Consider the following 17979-nt stretch of genomic DNA (forward strand, 5'->3'; position numbering starts at 1 on the left):
CTTCAATTCCCAGAGTTTCTCAGCCAGCAAAGCTGGCTGAGGATCTCTGGGAGTTGAAGTCCACAAGTCTTAAAGTGGCCAAGGTTGGAGACCTCTGTTCTAATGCAATCTAACAGATTTGGAAGGGACCTTGGAGGTCTTCTAGTCCAGGGGTCTCCAACCTTGGTCCCTTTAAGACTTGTGGACTTCAACTCCCAGAGTCCCTCAGCCAGAAAAGCTGGCTGAGGAACTCTGGGAATTGAAGTCCACAAGTCTTAAAGGGACCAAGGCTGGAGACCCCTGTTCTAGTCTAACACCTTATACCAGGGATCCTCAAACTATGGCCCGTGGGCCAGATATGGCCCACCAAAGCCATTAATCTAGCCCACACAGGACCAAGAGGCTGCCCCGCCACATTGCCCCACCTACCCGCCGGCCCCCCCCCTGCCTTCTGGAGGTGGGGAGGCTAAAAATGGGACATGGGGAGCTCTCTGGAAGCCAAAAACGGGCCAGATTTTTGCCTTCCTGACATCCAGAGACAGCAAGAGAAAGAGGGACACGCGCGCGCACACACACAAACACGCACACACACAAACAGAAATCCCTCATACACACGCCAAGGCAGCCACATCCCTTCATTTCCACCCTCAGGAGCACAACAAGTTTAATTTGTGTGCATTTTTTGGACTGCTTAATTGGCCATGTCCACCCAGTCACATGACCACCTAGCCACACCCACCCAGCCGGTCCAGCCCCCGAATAGTCTGAGGGACTTGGCCCCCTGCTTAAAAAGTTTGAGGATCCCCCCCATCCTACATCATTTCAGAGAAATGTCCAATCTTTTCTAAAAACTTCCAGCCTTTGGAGCACCCACAGCTTCTGGAGGCAAGTTGTTCCACTGATTAATTGTTCAAACTAAATTCCTTCAAATTTGTAGGTTCTACCATATCGCAAGATCTAAAATGGACAGCTAACATCAAAAACGTCATCAAAAAAGCACAACAAAGGATATCCTTTCTGCGCCAACTCAGAAAGCTCAAACTGCCCAAGGAGCTGCTGATCCAATTCTACAGAGGAATTATTGAGTCTGTCATCTGCACCTCTATAACTACTGTCTGGTTTGGTTCTGCAACCCAACAAGACAGACACAGACTTCAGAGGATCATTAGAACTGCAGAAAAAACAATGGCTACCAACCTGCTTTCCATTGAGGACCTGTATACTGCACGAATCAAGAAGAGGGCCGTGAAAATATTTACACACCCCTCACATCCTGGACATAAACTGTTTCAACTCCTACCCTCAAAACGACGCTATAGAGCACTGCCCACCAGAACAACTAGACACAAGAACAGTTTCTTCCCGAACACCATCACTCTGCTAAACAAATAATTCCCTCAATACTGCCAAACTATTTACTGAATCTGCATTACTATTAATCTTCTCATCGTTCCTATCACCCATCTCCTTCCACTTATGACTGTATGACTAACTTTGTTGCTTGTATTCTTATGATTTATATTGATATTGATTGTTTCCTGATTGCTTATTTGTACCCTATGACTATCATTAAGTGTTGTAAGTATTGTACCTTGATGAAGGTATCTTTTCTTTTATGTACACGGAGAGCATATGCAGCAAGACAAATTCCTTGTGTGTCCAATTACACTTGGCCAATAAAAATTCTATTCTATTCTATTCTATTCTATTCTATTCTATTCTATTCTATTCTATTCTATTCTATTCTATTCTAACTGTCAGGAAATTTCTCCTTAGTTCTAGGGTTGTTTCTAAGGTGCAAATTTTTCTGACAGGATTATATACTCAGTGTTCTGAGCTGGTAAACTTTGCAATTAGTTCTCCTCTTATTCTTACACCAACATTCTTTGGAAGAAAGAATCACCCATTTTAATCAAAATAAGTGATACTTAAGAGGAATTCTCCAGATTCTATTCATAATAAGATTTCCAGTCTATTAAGTTAATGCGACTTATTCAGTATGATGGTGCATTTTGTGTCTACTGAACTGGAATTTTTTAGGTTCTTTTGATGATAAAAGGGAAATTTTTTTTCTGGGGGAAAAATATACAAGATGAGGGGGAAAAAACATTGGATAGGAAAAAAAGCCTCACCCTATTTCCTCTGGCATAAAAATGGCACATGAGTAATTGATATTTGCATGTATTTTTTTTTCATTCCCATGAATATGCTTCTTGTCCTTCACCTGAATTGCTTTTTACAGAAGAGATCAATCTCGTTGACGTTCAAAGCAGGACACAGCAATAACAAAAGGAAGGGAGGGGAGGAGAGGCTCTATGAAAAATCAAGAGAATGAAAAAACAAACAAGCATGGGCAATCGATATGAAGCAGATGTGTGAATGAGATCGAGGCTGGTTGACATCACTGGCCAACAAAAAGAGAGAGAGAGAAAAAAGGTAACAGTGATATAACGGATGTCTCGGATCGCAGGGACGTCATGGCTGAAGGGACATTCAGATTCAAAAATAGGATTTATGAATTTTGTTCAATTTAACTCGGTAAATGTTTTAATAAACTTTTTAAAGCTGCTGATTCTTGAATTTTGGGAAGTCACAAGCAGTGGTGGGATTCGGCCGGTTCAGACCGGTTCGGGCGAACCGGTAGTTAAATTGCTTGATGGCCCTGCCTCTTCCCATCCTGCCCCTTCCAGGGGTCCTCATGTGCCCCATTTTGGCTCCCAAGTAAGTGCAGGGAGGCCTCCTAGGCCCAAAAGGGGCGGGGGTGGTGGTGGTGGTGCGACCCCCTCTCTGTGGCCCATTTTTGTTCCGGGGGGTGGGCAGGAGTGCTGCCTGTCACACTCCCAGGCCACATCCACTAAGCCACGCCCATAGAAAAAAATTAATTTTTTTTGAATCCTGTGGTCCCAAAGTCCAAATTTTCCTGATCACATGGCTGAACTCTAAAATATGGTTAAATTTAGAGGACTTTGTGGCGCCAAGGCAGAAGGAACTGTACAGATTTTAACCGAAACAAATAGCATCACCAAACCAGTCAAGTTTCGTTTATCCTGACATCTAATTGGGTTTCAATTGCCTACAGGTAGTCCTCAGCATACGACCACAAGGGAGTCCAGAATTTCTGTTGTTAAATGTGACACTCATTAAGTGAATTTTGTCCCATTTTACGACCTTTCTTGCCCCAGTTGTTAAGTGAATCAGTGCAGTTGTTAGGTTAGTGACACAATTATTAAATAAATGTAGATTCCCCACTGACTTTTCTTATCAGAAACTCGCAGAAGGGGATCACATGACCCCCATAATTCTGCAACCGTCATAAATATGAGTCAGATGCCCAGCAGCTGAATTTTGCTTATGTGATTACGAGGATGCTGCAATGGTCGTAACTGTGAAAAACGGTCATAAGTCACTTTTTTCAGTGCCGTCGTATCTTTGAATAGCCACCAAATGAACTGTGGTTAAGTCGTGGATTACCTGTATAGATTTCTATGAGCTATGGCTTAAATTTCTGTGACTTTATTATCCCCAGTTTTGGGGTACCAGAATAGAGTTCGGCTTGTTGCAAACATCTATTGTGATGAAGCCAGCAGTAGGTTTCCAATTTTGTTACTACTGGTTCACCGTGCTCACGCACGCTTGCCTCGCGCGTGTGCCTGCCTTCCACACATGCACCCATCATTCCACGCATGTGCTTTGCACACATATGCACCTTCCACACATGTGCCCGGCCTCAAAAACATACCTAAATAGGACGGCATAGAGCCGGGGCGCGTGTACAGGCCCATCGGTGATTTCTGCTACCGGTTCGCCCGAACCGGGCTGAACCGGCTGAATACCACCTCTGGATGAAGCTTATGGGATCCTGGAGGTGGGGACTGTAAATTGCCTTACACAATGTAAGCCGCCCTGAGTCTTCGGAGAAGGGCGGGATATAAATGTAAAAAAAAAAAAAAAGGAACTGTTTTGTCAAAATCTTGCTGGCTGTTCTCAGTGAAGAGGAGAAGATCGACATTTTCTGCATGTCTTAGCAATCTGTGACTGTCCTTATGTTTGATTCAACCTACATAACTGCTTTATCCCTGATTGCTAGCATTATATCTCTGGGAGAGATTTAGGGATGATTTGTGGATTATGCAGGTGCCTTTGGAAATTCTCAAGTTTGATTTTTTTTTTTCCCCTGTCAAGGTAGACTACATCTCTAAGTATTTTGCAGTAAAGCTAAGTATCTTGAGAAGCTCTCATCTAATCACTACAGGGCATTTCTGCTGTTAAAGAAAAGTGGGAAGAGAAAGAGGAGAAGGGTGAAGGGTGCAGAGAAAGATCAGGAGAAGAAAAGTGAGTGGAAAACAGGTAACAAATTCACATTTGAGGAATGTTGGAATTCATTCTTTGCTCTTGTTGCTAGGGCAAATATATTTCAATTTTGAGCCTCCTGTTTTGATAGAAAAATAACCAGAATAACAGAGTTGGAAGGGATATTGGAGGTCTTCTAGTCCGACCCCCAGCTCAAGCAGGAAACCCTATACCATTTTAGACAAATGGTTGTCCAATCTCTTCCTAAAAACCTCTAGTGACGGAGCCCCCACAACTTCTGAAGGCAAACTTTTCCACTGGTTAATTGTTCTAACTGTCAGGAAATTCTTCCTTAGTTCTAAGTTGTTTCTCTCCTTGATTAGTTTCCACCCATTGCTTCTTGTTCTGCCTTTAGGTGCTTTGGAGAAGAGGTTGACCCTCTCTTCTTTGTGGCAGTCCCTCAAATATGGAATACTGTTATCATGTCATCCCTAGTCTTTCTTTTCTCTAGATTAGCTATACTCAATTCCTGCAACCATTCTTCATAGGTTTTAGCTTTCAGTCCCCTAATCATTTTGGTTGCTCTTCTCTGCACTCTTTCTAGAGTCTGAACATCTTTTTTTATATTGCAGTGACCAAAACTGGATGCAATGTTCCAGCGTGGTCTTTCTTACCAAGGCATTATAAAATGGTATTAATACTTCATGAGATCTTGATTCTATCCCTCTGTTAATGCAACCTTGGACTGTGCTGGCTTTTTTTTAAATAGCTGCAGCATACTGCTGGCTTCCGTCGCGAGCTTAAAACACATCTATTCATCTGTGCAGGACTGGATTAGATTTTAAATTTTATATTGGTTTTAATGGGTTTTATTATTTATATTGTTTTTAAAAAATTGGGCCATGTAGAATAAGCTTTTTAACTGTTATTTTACTTTGTATTTATATGTACCTTTTTATTTGCCTGTGAACCGCCCTGAGTCCCTAGGGAGATAGGGCGGTATACAAATACGATAAATAAATAAATAATAAATAAATAAATAAATATTCAAGTAATCAACTAGTAATGAATGAAGTGATTTCTATACGGCAAAAGAGTCTCTTTTGCAGAGACAAAAAAATTGTTCTTGGTCTACAGGTAGAAGAGCAGGAATGGCTAACTTGAGCTGTAGGATCTGTCCTGCCCCAGTAGCTTCTCCATAGGAAATAGACAAAAACTTAACAGATAGTCCTCAATGTACAACTGTAATGATGCTTGCCCATTACGATAAAAATGTTGCAATGGTCGTAATCATAACAATCTTATCTTTTTTTGTGGTGATTATAAAGTTTGTCTCTGGCTGCTAAGTGAACCTTTGATCATTAAGCAAACCAGTGGGTTCCCTATGGGTGCCTTTCTGCCAGCGAATGTGCTGTGTTGCTGATCATTTAAAGTTCAATTATGTGATGGCAAAGGAGGCTCAACCATCAGAATTCTGGTTATAGATCCTCTTTTTTGGATTGGTTGTAACTTCAGATGGTCACTAAGCAACTGGTCATAAGAGGAAGACCAGGGGTGAAATGCTACCGGTTCACACTGGTTCGTGATAAATACTACCGGTTCGTCTGAACCTGTACTTCCGACGATCAGCTGTGCTGCACGGTTTATATTCGCTAGAAAGCAGGAAATCCTGCTTTCTAGCGAAGCTAAATCGCGCGGCACAGCTGTTCCTCCGCTCGCTGTTCTACTTACCTTCCCAAGCCTCCTTTTTCCGTGTGAAGCGTGTGTTCGGCACGCGTGCGCAGTGTGCTTTTGGTGTGCACTGTGCATGTGTGCGTGTGTGCAGTGTGCTTTTGGCCTGCACGGCGCCTGCACAGGCAGTAAACCTGGTGGCAATCCGTGGAGGATTTCACCACTGAGGACTACTTATAATATAATCCTTACAGGTATATCTGGAGGATACGGTCAAGATGATTGCTGTGATGGGTGCAGTCCAAGTGGACAGAGCTTCAATTCTACTTTCATGGTCACCGTCTTGATTTGTTTGACCGTATCTTGTGGGTACCCCTGGATCCTTATCATAGCTTCAATATCATTGTAACATAAAAACCCTGCCAAACAGGAAAACAATGGGAAATTGAGGCCTCACTCACGTTGATGTGGCCCAAGTTCTTTGCATATGCAGACTGCCTAGAAAAGCTTCCAGCTTTCTCAAAAATCCACATTTCTCGAGTCTGCCTTGCATTCTCCAGGCACTTAGAACCTTCTCCTGCAAATGAAGCTGCTGTCACAGACTACACAAGAAGCCAAGCTGGCTTTACAATCCTGATTGGAGATCGGACAACATAAACCATACTGCACAGGTTGGACAATGATGATCACACATTGAGAAGGTGAGCCACAATATTCCCCTGCACCCTACTCAGTGAATAATTCAGCTTTCTCACAACCCCACATTTCTCCAGTCTGCCTTAAAGCAGGGGTCTCCAAAAGAACCTTCTCCTGCAAATGAAGCTGCTGTCACAGACTACACAAGAAGCCAAGCTGGCTTTACAATCCTGATTGGAGATCGGACAACATAAACCATACTGCACAGCTTGGACAATGATGATCACACATTGAGAAGGTGAGCTGCAATGTTCCCCTGCACCCTATCCAGTGAATAATTCAGCTTTCGCACAACCCCATATTTCTCCAGTCTGCCTTACAGGATTGTTTCCATTCTCTAGGCCACAGCTGTCAAACTCGACCACGTCACGTGACGTATGATAACATATTGTGACATATTGTGGAGCCAGGATGGGCGTAGCCTGAGCATGATGCATCCGGCCCATGAGCCGCCAGTTTGACACCCCTGTTCTTGGCACTTAGAACCTTCTCCTGCAAATGGAGCTGCTGTTACAGACCAAACAAGAAGCCAAACTTATTTTGCAACCCTAACCAACAACACAAATCATCTAGAGATACACTGCACAGGTTGGACGACGATGATCACACATTGAGGAGGTGGGCTGCAATGTTCCCCTGGGCACGCCTCCTCTGACAGACAAGCCCCTTGGCCCTTGGAAGGGGTCAGGCGCCATTCATGCTTTTACTTACCTGCTCATTGTCGCTCGCCCACCATTTCCCATACTCCCTTTTGGAGTGAAACACTCTATTTCCGACTTGTGCTGGGCCAGCCTCCTGTCTTTGTACCTAACAAAGCATGACAATGACAGGAGCAACAAAAACAGAAAGAAATGATTGTGGGAGTTCTCCTGTCATACAGCAGGGGTGCAAGAGAGAGGGGGAGAGAGGTGCACGTGTGCAAAATATGGCACACTTCCAAGGACTACACTGGCCAATGGGACACAGTTTCCAGCCTCAGCAAAGGAGAATATTTGTAGCTCGGGGTCCTTGGGCTTCCTTGTTTTCTTATGGACCTTTCATTACCCAACTAGGTAACATCATCAGTGCTACATAGAAAAGAATTGGGTTTGCTCTCTGTTTACATAGTTTTGGTGGGGATTTTCTTAAAGAGGTTTCTTGATTAAGCTGTTGTTAGGCTCCCTTCTAGCACGGATGATGTTACCTAGTATGGCTAATGAAACGTCATCAAGAAAACTACCCAGCACAGAGAGCACCAAGGACCCCTTAGTCTCCAGTCCTTTAGAGGTGGGAAGCACATGAAAGTGGGTAAAAGGAAGTAGAAAAAAAGTCCAAGGAGGAAAAATAACCATGCGGCTGGAAAAGGCACAGCACCTCGAGGCCCTTGTACAAGTGTGTGTTTTTTACTAGGAGTACATTTGGAGTACATTTGGCACATCTTGGCATGCAGCTCAAAGTTTCAACCGTAGAATAAGATAATTGATGACCGGGGCTTGGAAATGCACAGGCTTTGCCATCTAAGGTTTAATAATAATAATAATAATAATAATAATAATAATAATAATAATAATAATAATAATAATAATAATAATAATAATAATAATTTAATTTTTATACCGCCCTTCTCCCGAAGGACTCAGGGCGGTGAACAGGCAAATAAAATAATACATTACAATAAAAACACTATTTAAAAAACTTATTCAATAAAGCCTAAATTTAAAATACAATACAAAATATAAAATAAACCCCAATAAAATCCATATTTAAAAACCCTATTAAGCCAGTCCTGATCGGAAGAATAGATATGTTTTAAGCTCGCGGCGAAAGGTTTAAGTGAAAAATGCAAGCCACGGTTGCCAGCATGGTCCCTGGCATTAGTAGATTTCCAAAAATGTATTCTTCATAATTACGTTTTTGAAATGGCTGAGCATTTGCGAGGTTACCAAACCTCACCAGACGGCAGCCTTTTTCTCCCCCCCCCTGTGAGATCTTGCGAATCTTTACTGAAGAACTCTGAAACGTGATAAATAGATTGGTCTCATGAAAGATCCGTAAGCTAAGGCCGTTACTATCATGATTTGCTCATATAAGTCGGGATTTTTTTTTCCCCAAACAAAAATATTTTTGGGGGCTGGAAGAACTCAGCACCTAAAAAGATGGATGATGCTAATCTAATCCTTCTCTCTTTTTTTATTTTATTTTATTTTTTTATTTTTTTATTTATTTTTTTATTTTTTTATTTATTTATTTATTTATTTATTTATTTATTTATTTATTTATTTATTTATTTATTTTGTCGAGTACATATTAGATAATATATATAAGCATGAATTGAATAGATAAAGTGAATAGAATTAAAGGGAACATTAGGACAGGGACAGTAGGCACGCTGGTGCGCTTATGCACACCCAGTGGTGGGATTCAAGTAATTTAACAACCGGTTCTCTGCCCTAATGATTTCTTCCAACAACCAGTTTACCAAACTGCTCAGAAAGTTAACAACCGGTTCTCCCGAAGTGGTGCGAACTGGCTGAATCTCACCACTGTGCACACCCCTTACAGACCTCTTAGGAATGGGGTGAGGTCAACAGTAGACAGTCTTAGTTTAAAATTTTGGGGATTTTGGGATGGGACCACAGAGTCTGGTAGTGCATTCCAGGCATTAGCAACTCTGTTACTGAAGTCATATTTTCTGCAATCGAGTTTGGAGCGGTTCACTTTAAGTTTGTATCTATTGTGTGCTCTTGTATTGTTGTGGTTGAAGCTGAAGTAGTCAATGACAGGAAGGACATTGTAGCAGATGATTTTATGAGCTATGCTTAGGTCATACTGAAGGCGGCGTAGTTCTAAATTTTCTAAGCCCAAAATTTCAAGTCCGGTGGCATATAAGGTATTTTGTTGTGAGCAGAGGAGTGGAGGACTCTTCTTGGGAAATATTTCTGGGCTTTGCCTGAATAGCAGATAAATGACAAGCCTGCCATAATCAGACTGTTTTTTTTTTTTTAAATGACTGATAACTAATGGATAACAACTGCTAAACTTAATTGAGAATGGAGAGTTGCAAGAAAAAGAAAACACGGAGTGCTGGGGCTGTTATTTCAAGGAATAAAATTGTGCAGATTCAGGTGGATGGCCGCCATTCTTCCACGAAGAGACTCAACCCAGTCACCGAAAGCATCTTGCCTGCATCTGAGGCTCTCCGTTTGTCTTAGGACTCCCAGAATTCCTGACCCACACGAAGGACACCAGACTGAAAAGATTTGTGGTAAAGCATCCAAACACTAGCTTTGCAGCCAAAATCAGTGATATCAATAAAATAAAATAAAATAAAATAAAATAAAATAAAATAAAATAAAATAAAATAAAATAATAAATAAATAAATAAAATAATAAAATAAATAAAATAATTTATTTATTTATTTAATTTATATACCGCCCTTCTCCCGAAGGACTCAGGACAGTTTACAGCCAAGGTAAAAAGCACAGATCAGAAAGTTAACATAATAATAAAATAAAGAAAATAAAGAAAAGAAAATAATAAAGAAAAGAAAAGAAAAGAAAATAATAAAATAAAATAAAATAAATAAAATATATAAAATATATAAAATAAAATAAATAAAATAATAAAATAAATAAAATAAAATAAATAAAATAAAATAATAAAATAAATAAAATAAAACAATAAATAAAATAAAAATAAAATAAAATAAATAAAATAAAAAATAAAATAAAATAAAATAAAATAATAATAAATAAAATAAAATAAAATAAAATATAGTCTTAAGAGCTATTAAAATTCAGAATGCGCAATCAAGTGGCAGTGATGAAGCTAAATCCCGTTAGGATGGGAACAGCCAACGTGACACCTTTTCAAAGTTTGCTTTACAAACTTCCTTCCTGCTGGGCCTTAAACATTTGGAAGACACCAGGTTGCTGACCAACAGCCATCGAGGGCATTCCTGTTTCCAATGCAGTGCTCGGTGCAAAGCTGTGATCAAACTGCAAGGTTATAGGAAGGCAAACCATGCAAAAATATTCGATCTTGTATACCTACTAAAGGAACTCAAGTTCCTACAATGGATGGAAATGCAGAAAGGCCTGGCCGGCGGACGAAACTGCTGAAAGAGACGAAGGGGATCAAACTGCATTACGAAAAAATCAGCACAAACCTTCATTCGAGTGGCTAGAAAAGAAAGGCATTGAAGATAGATAGGATTAAGAAACGTTCATCACATCTTTGGGAGAAAATCAAAATGTTTTTCATGGTAACGTGAAATGTACCTGTTGTGACTCCAGCCCTCGAACCTGGCCCCATGCCCGAAAGTGACTCTGAGAGTGAGGGGGAAGGGCCGGTAAGGCTTACCTCGGGAGCACCGATTCCTTTGGCCCGGCTCCAGGAGCCAGAACCAGGCCAGTCAGAGGACGTAATGAGGCCGTCATCCCCTGATTCCTCCCTTTCTCAGGCTACGCCTTCAGACCCAGCTGACAATAATAATAATAATCAAGCTTGGCTTGACCCGCGCTTCAGAAGATTAGAGAGGCGGCGTCATCAAAGGGAATATATAAGGAGGATATATAAGGAGCTTTGGGACTGCTCTCACTCCACGGGAAGCAAAAGTTTAGCTGAACCGTTTCAAAAAGAGCTGAAAGTCTTGCTACGGTGAGTCATTTGTTTGAACTTTGGCAAGCAGCTGCGATTTCTCTGCCAGGACTGATAAGAGCCGTGAATCCACTGGCTGAAGGCCAGCTCGTTAATCCGAAGTGGGGAAGGAGACAGAACAGTACCGCATCAATAGGTTAATGTAAAATCTAGCGAGGGGCACCCAGGTAATCCTCAACTTAAAACCACAATGGAGCTCAAAATTTCTGTTGCTAAGCGAGACAGTCGTTAAGTGAGCATTGCCCCATTTTACGACCTTTCTTGCCAGAGTTGCTGAGTGAATCCCCGCCGTTGTTAAGTTAGTAACACGGTTGTTAAGTTTCCCCGTCGACTTTGGTTGTCAGGAAGCTCTCAGAATGGGATCACATGACCCCTGGGACCCTGCAACGGTCATAAATATGTGTCCGAATTTTGATGATATGAACAAGGGGATGCTAACGGTCTTAAATGTGGGGAAAAAAATGTCACTTTTTTCAGTGCCATCGTAACTTCAAACAGTCACTGAATGAACTGTTGTAAATTGAGGACTCCCTGTATCCAGTGATGGGATTCAGCCGGTTTGGGCTGGTTCGGACAAACCGGTAATTAAATTGCTGGCTGGCCCCTCCCCTCCCCTTCCAGGAGTCCCCACATGCCCCATTTTGGCTCCTAGCTAAGTGCAGGGAGGCCTACTAGGCCCAAAACGGGGCATGGGTGTGTGTGCACCCCCCCACCTTGGCTCTTGGCTCCCAGGAGGCTGCGGGAGGCCTACTAGGCCCCAAATGAGGCCCATTTTTGCTCCCGGGGGTGGTGATGCGGGAGGCCAAGTGCTGTCTGTCACAGCCCCTGGCCACAGCCACCATGGCCATGCCCACCCACCCACCCATTAGGGCAGAGAACTGGCTGTTAAATTATTTGATTTACTGCCTGTATGTGGGGTGTATGTGATTTACTGCCTGTATGTGGGGACACGATGGCTCAGGGGCTAAGACAGCTGAGCTTGTTGTTTGAAAGGTCGGCAGTTCGGCAGTTCGAATCCCTAGTGCTGTCGTGTAATGGGGTGAGCTCCCGTTACTAGTCCCAGCTTCTGCCAACCTAGCAGTTTCGAAAGCATGTAAAAATGCAAGTAGAAAAAATAGGGACCACCTTTGGTGGGAAGGTAACATCATTCCGTGCGCCTTTGGCGTTGAGTCATGCCGGCCACATGACCACGGAGACGTTTTCGGACAGCATTGGCTCTTCGGCTTTGAAACGGAGATGAGCACCGCCCCCTAGAGTCAGCAACAACTAGCACGTATGTGCGAGGGGAACCTTTACCTTACCTTACTGCCTGTATCCCAGAACAAAGAAACTGTAAACTACTGTTTCTATGAAAATCCCACGCTGTTAGGACCTCAGCTCAGATGTTACCTAACGTTCCATGTTACCCTTAATTTCCTATATCTAAAACAACTAATCATGGAAAACATGAAGGGAGCCCTCCTTCTCATCCTTCCTCTCCGACTCAATTTAAACCTGAGCTCTGCTGTTTCATTGTTTAGTCATTTATCTACCTCTGTGGGAGTAACCTTTGAAGAGAAAAAAAACCCAACCCACTGAAGTTAGACAGTTACGTGTAATTGCTGCATTGCTTTGCGAAAATGATTTTCTTTAATAAAAGATCGACACTCAAAGGTCTATCTAGAGATCCTGGAGGGAAAAAAACAAAACAGATGCCATAGTTTCATTGGTGTTCAGAAACGCTTTAGAAACACTTTCTAAGCTCTATTCACAACAACTCAGAGGAAGAACTCCAATAACTCCCTGCCCCAGTTTAAATGGGATTTCCCTGGACACATAATTGATAGAACAGAATAGAATAGCAGAGTTGGAAGGGACCATGGAGGTCTTCTAGTCCAATCCCCTGCTCAGGCAGGAAACCCTACATGACTTCAGACACACGGTTGCCCAATCTCTTCCTAAAAACCTCCAGTGTTGGAGCATTCACACCTTCTGGAGGCAAGTTGTTCCACTGGTTAATTGTTCTCACTGTCAGGAAATTCCTCCTTAGCTCCAGGTTGCTTCTCTCCTTGATTAGTTTCCACCCATTGCTTCTTGTCCTGCCCTCAGATGCTTTGGAGAATAGCTTGACTTTGTTGTGTCTTGCCCGCTCTCACTGCAGCCGGGGTCTTCTTATCTGTTTCCGAACGCTGAGGAATGTCCTAGTATGCCTCCCGGCCCCAGCCCTGGCTCCATGCCCAGACAGGCTGAGGAGGAGGGGGCACCTCCCGGCCCCAGCCCTGGCTCCATGCCCAGACAGGCTGCGGAGGAGGGAGCACCTCCTGGCCCCAGCCCTGGCTCCATGCCCAGGCAAACGGACCCCTCCCCCTCCCCCACAGCATGTGAGCCTGAGAGAGGTCAATTACCAACAGCTGCAGACTGGGGTGATCCTCGCTTCAGAAGAATTGATAGACGGAGGCAACAGAAGGAAGGGAGGGGCAGGCCTGGATAAGTGCTGAGTCATGGAGTCACACCCCATGGCCTCTATAAAGGATCTGCTTTCTGGCAGTCTCTGAGTCAGGCAAAGTCGAACATATCTTGCTGAAGTCACTTTCTGGTCTCCTGCCTGCCTTGAGAACTTTGTTAGGACTTTGGCAGAGCTGCAGAGGCACGCCTGATTCGGATTTCCTGGACACATAATTGATAGAACAGAATAGAATAGCAGAGTTGGAAGGGACCATGGAGGTCTTCTAGTCCAATCCCCTGCTCAGGCAGGAAACCCTACATGACTTCAGACACACGGTTGCCCAATCTCTTCCTAAAAACCTCCAGTGTTGGAGCATTCACACCTTCTGGAGGCAAGTTGTTCCACTGGTTAATTGTTCTCACTGTCAGGAAATTCCTCCTTAGCTCCAGGTTGCTTCTCTCCTTGATTAGTTTCCACCCATTGCTTCTTGTCCTGCCCTCAGATGCTTTGGAGAATAGCTTGACTTTGTTGTGTCTTGCCCGCTCTCACTGCAGCCGGGGTCTTCTTATCTGTTTCCGAACGCTGAGGAATGTCCTAGTATGCCTCCCGGCCCCAGCCCTGGCTCCATGCCCAGACAGGCTGAGGAGGAGGGGGCACCTCCCGGCCCCAGCCCTGGCTCCATGCCCAGACAGGCTGCGGAGGAAGGAGCACCTCCTGGCCCCAGCCCTGGCTCCATGCCCAGGCAAACGGACCCCTCCCCCTCCCCCACAGCATGTGAGCCTGAGAGAGGTCAATTACCAACAGCTGCAGACTGGGGTGATCCTCGCTTCAGAAGAATTGATAGACGGAGGCAACAGAAGGAAGGGAGGGGCAGGCCTGGATAAGTGCTGAGTCATGGAGTCACACCCCATGGCCTCTATAAAGGATCTGCTTTCTGGCAGTCTCTGAGTCAGGCAAAGTCGAACATATCTTGCTGAAGTCACTTTCTGGTCTCCTGCCTGCCTTGAGAACTTTGTTAGGACTTTGGCAGAGCTGCAGAGGCACGCCTGATTCGGATTTCCCTGACCCGGCCGTCAGCGGAGGAGTGGGACACAACAGACTTTCTCTTCTTCGTGGTTGTTTAAGACAGCTACGATGAACCAGTTCAGATGGAAGATCAAATTGTAGAGCCCTTCACCATTTGTTAAAAATAGCGATAAGCAATAATAAACAATAATTGTGGTCGCTTGCTGAATCATATTTAATTTGAATGATTCCCACCCACCCCCATATCATTTTGGACAATGAAGATTACAGCGGCAACAACACATTTGTTAAAATCTAACAGAAACAGCCAGCTTTATTCCTCAGGCTGTATATTTATTTACTTTTTTTTTTTTAAAAAAAAAGGATAGCAGAGGAGTTTGGAAAAGTCATTAGAAAGCCTCAGTGGGATCAGCTGTGCGATTTCAGAAATAGCGAGAAAGATAAGCTTCCAAAACAAAATTTTTAAAAAATTAACTCATGCAGATTCAAGGGATTGAACTGATGTGAAAGATAATGATACCTTTCTTATGTAAGAATGTGAGATTGATAAATTAATGTTATTGTTTTGATCGCCACGATGTAAAAAAGATGTCGAGATTCTGGAAAAAGTACAGAGAAGAGCAACAAAGATGATTAGGGGACTGGAAGCTAAAACATATGAGGAACGGTTGCAGGAACTGGGTATGTCTAGTTTAATAAAAAGAAGGACTAGGGGAGACATGATAGCAGTCTTCCAATATCTCAGGGGTTGCCACAAAGAAGAGGGAGTCGGGTTGTTCTCCAAAGCACCTGAAGGCAGGACAAGAAGCAATGGGTGGAAACTAATCAAGGAGAAAAGCGACCTAGAATTAAGGAGACTTTTTTTGACACTTAGAACAGTTAACCAGTGGAACCTGCCACCAGAAGTTCTCAATGCCCCAACACTGGAGATTTTTAAAAAGAGATTGGACCATCATTTGTCTGAAATGGTACAAGGTTTCCTGCCTGAGCAGGGGGTTAGACTAGGAGATCTCCAAGCAGTGGTGAAATCCAATTTTTTTTACTACTGGTTCTGTGGACGTGGCTTGGTGGGCGTAGTCTGGCTTGGTGGGCGTGGCAGGGGAAGGATACTACAAAATCTCCATTCCCTCCCCACTCTGGGGCCAGCCAGAAGTGGCATTTGCCAGTTCTCTGAACTATTCAAAATTTCTGCTACCAGTTGACAGCTACCTGCTGTCAGAACCTGCTGGATTTCACCCCTGTCTCCAAGGTTGGTGCCAACTATTCTATTCTATTCTATTCTATTCTATTCTATTCTATTCTATTCTATTCTATTCTATTCTATTCTATTCTGCATTTCCTGCATTCTCTTCTCTTCTCTCTCTTCTCTTCTCTTCTCTTCTCTTCTCTTCTCTTCTCTTCTCTTCTCTTCTCTTCTCTTCTACTCTACTCTACTCTACCCTACCCTACCCTACCCTATCCTACCCTACTCTACTCCACTCTACTCTATTCTGCCTATAATAAGTTGCTTTCCCAAATACCAAACAGGATTATAATGCCTCAGCCTCAAACTGAGTGATCTTGAAAAATTAAACCAGGTTAAGTTCAATTAGTGCTTAGATAGGAGACCATGAGCAAAACCTGGATCAATCAGAAAAAAACATCCTTAGGAAAGACAGCAGCCAATCAATTCTTATTATTAGAAAAGTGGGATGTCATATAGTAGTTACCAGGAGTCAGGCTGACTTTAAGGCAAATTTAGTTTATAATTTATCTATTTGTATCCTGTCTTTATTATTTTACAAATAAGTCAAGGTGGCGTCAAAGAAGTCAACCTGTTTTCCTCACAACAACAATCCTATGAGGTGAGTTGGGCTGAGAGAGAGGGACTGGCACTGGCCAAAGTCACCCACCAGCTTTCATGCCTAAAGCAGGACTAGAACTCACTACCTCCTGGTGATTGGCCCAACCAGCCGGTTTTCATGCCTAAAGTGGGATTAGAACTCACAATCTCCTGGTGATTGACCCAAAGTCACCTGACCGGTTTTCATGCGTAAGGCAGGACTAGAACTAACGGTTCCTTGGTGATTGGCCCCAAGTCACCCACCCTGCCTTTCATGCCTAAAGTGGGACTAGAACTCACAATCTCCCACTTCCTATCCTGGTGCTTTAACCACTAGGCCAAACCGGTTCTCCTTTAAGGTCGACAGTAAGTTGAGGGCTGGCTCCCGAAGTGCCTGCAAGCCCACCCACACATTTTTAAGGAGGCAGAAAATTACAATACATGCATAATTTGATTTCCACTCCTAGGAAGAGCAGCTATGGCACAAGGCTGAAGCCGGGTTGATTCAGGGCCTGCAATGCAATTCTTTAACCAACAGAGGGGAGTAGAGGGAAGGAAAATTTAGAAGTGAGCTCATCCTAAAATCCTATTTTTATAGAAACTCTTTTGTCCTTAAAGGCTTTTTTTATGCATGGAAGATTATTGTAGGAGTGCTTCTCATTTTATGCATATAAGCCACCCCATCCATGGCAAATTGTCCTTATTATTGCGCAGAGAAAAAGCAGAGGTCAGCAGTGAGGATGGGTCATTTTTCTTCCCACCTCTTACTTAATGGGAGATACAGGTCGTCCTCGACCTACGACCGCGATTGAGCCCAAATGTCACGTTGCTAAGCAAGACATTTGTTAAGAGAGCTTTGCCCCATTTTACGATTTTTCTTGCTGCGTTTCTTTTTTTTAAAAAAAAAATATTTATTGAATTTCCAAAAGTTAAAATACACAATACAAAAAAAAAGCACAATACACACACAAAAAAATATAAAACACACAAAGACAAACGGAACAAAATTACATTACTCATAACAGCTTTTCTTACATCGGTATCTCTTATCCTATTTAACCTCTATATACAGATTCTACTTCTAAGTATCTCTATAAACCAACATTCTTATTTAAATTATCTTAACCTCTATTCAGAATTCAGTCTCATGACAAAAATCTCCCTTTAAGTTTTATGCTTACTCTCCAGCCAGGAATACCATCTATTCCATATTCGATGGTGCTCAGTATCTTCCCTCTCCTTCATTTCCATCGATAAACTGCCCATTTCTGCACTTCATTTATTTTTTTATTATAATTTGAACTGGTGAGATAAATGCGGCCACGGGGGTGGGGGGGCTACACACAGCTCTCCCGAGCTCAGTTTTTACTGGCCGAGGCATTGTGGACTGGTCCTTCACTGGTTCTAGGGCAGCACCGTGGGCCAGATTTC

The 17979-nt window shown here is 43.0% G+C and overlaps 1 protein-coding gene across 1 annotated transcript in view; it reads right to left on the reverse strand.

The window, feature by feature from the left end:
- GRM5 (glutamate metabotropic receptor 5) overlaps positions 1-17979 on the reverse strand; it is a 345525-nt gene that overhangs the window by 14768 nt on the left and 312778 nt on the right. Inside the window, exon 9 of the mRNA XM_058185133.1 lies at positions 7348-7443. Within this exon, the coding sequence (XP_058041116.1) occupies positions 7348-7443 (96 nt within the window). The remainder of the gene's footprint in view (positions 1-7347; positions 7444-17979) is intronic.

This window comes from Ahaetulla prasina, chromosome 5 (assembly GCF_028640845.1).
Source record: "Ahaetulla prasina isolate Xishuangbanna chromosome 5, ASM2864084v1, whole genome shotgun sequence".
In the NCBI taxonomy this organism is placed as follows: domain Eukaryota; kingdom Metazoa; phylum Chordata; class Lepidosauria; order Squamata; family Colubridae; genus Ahaetulla; species Ahaetulla prasina.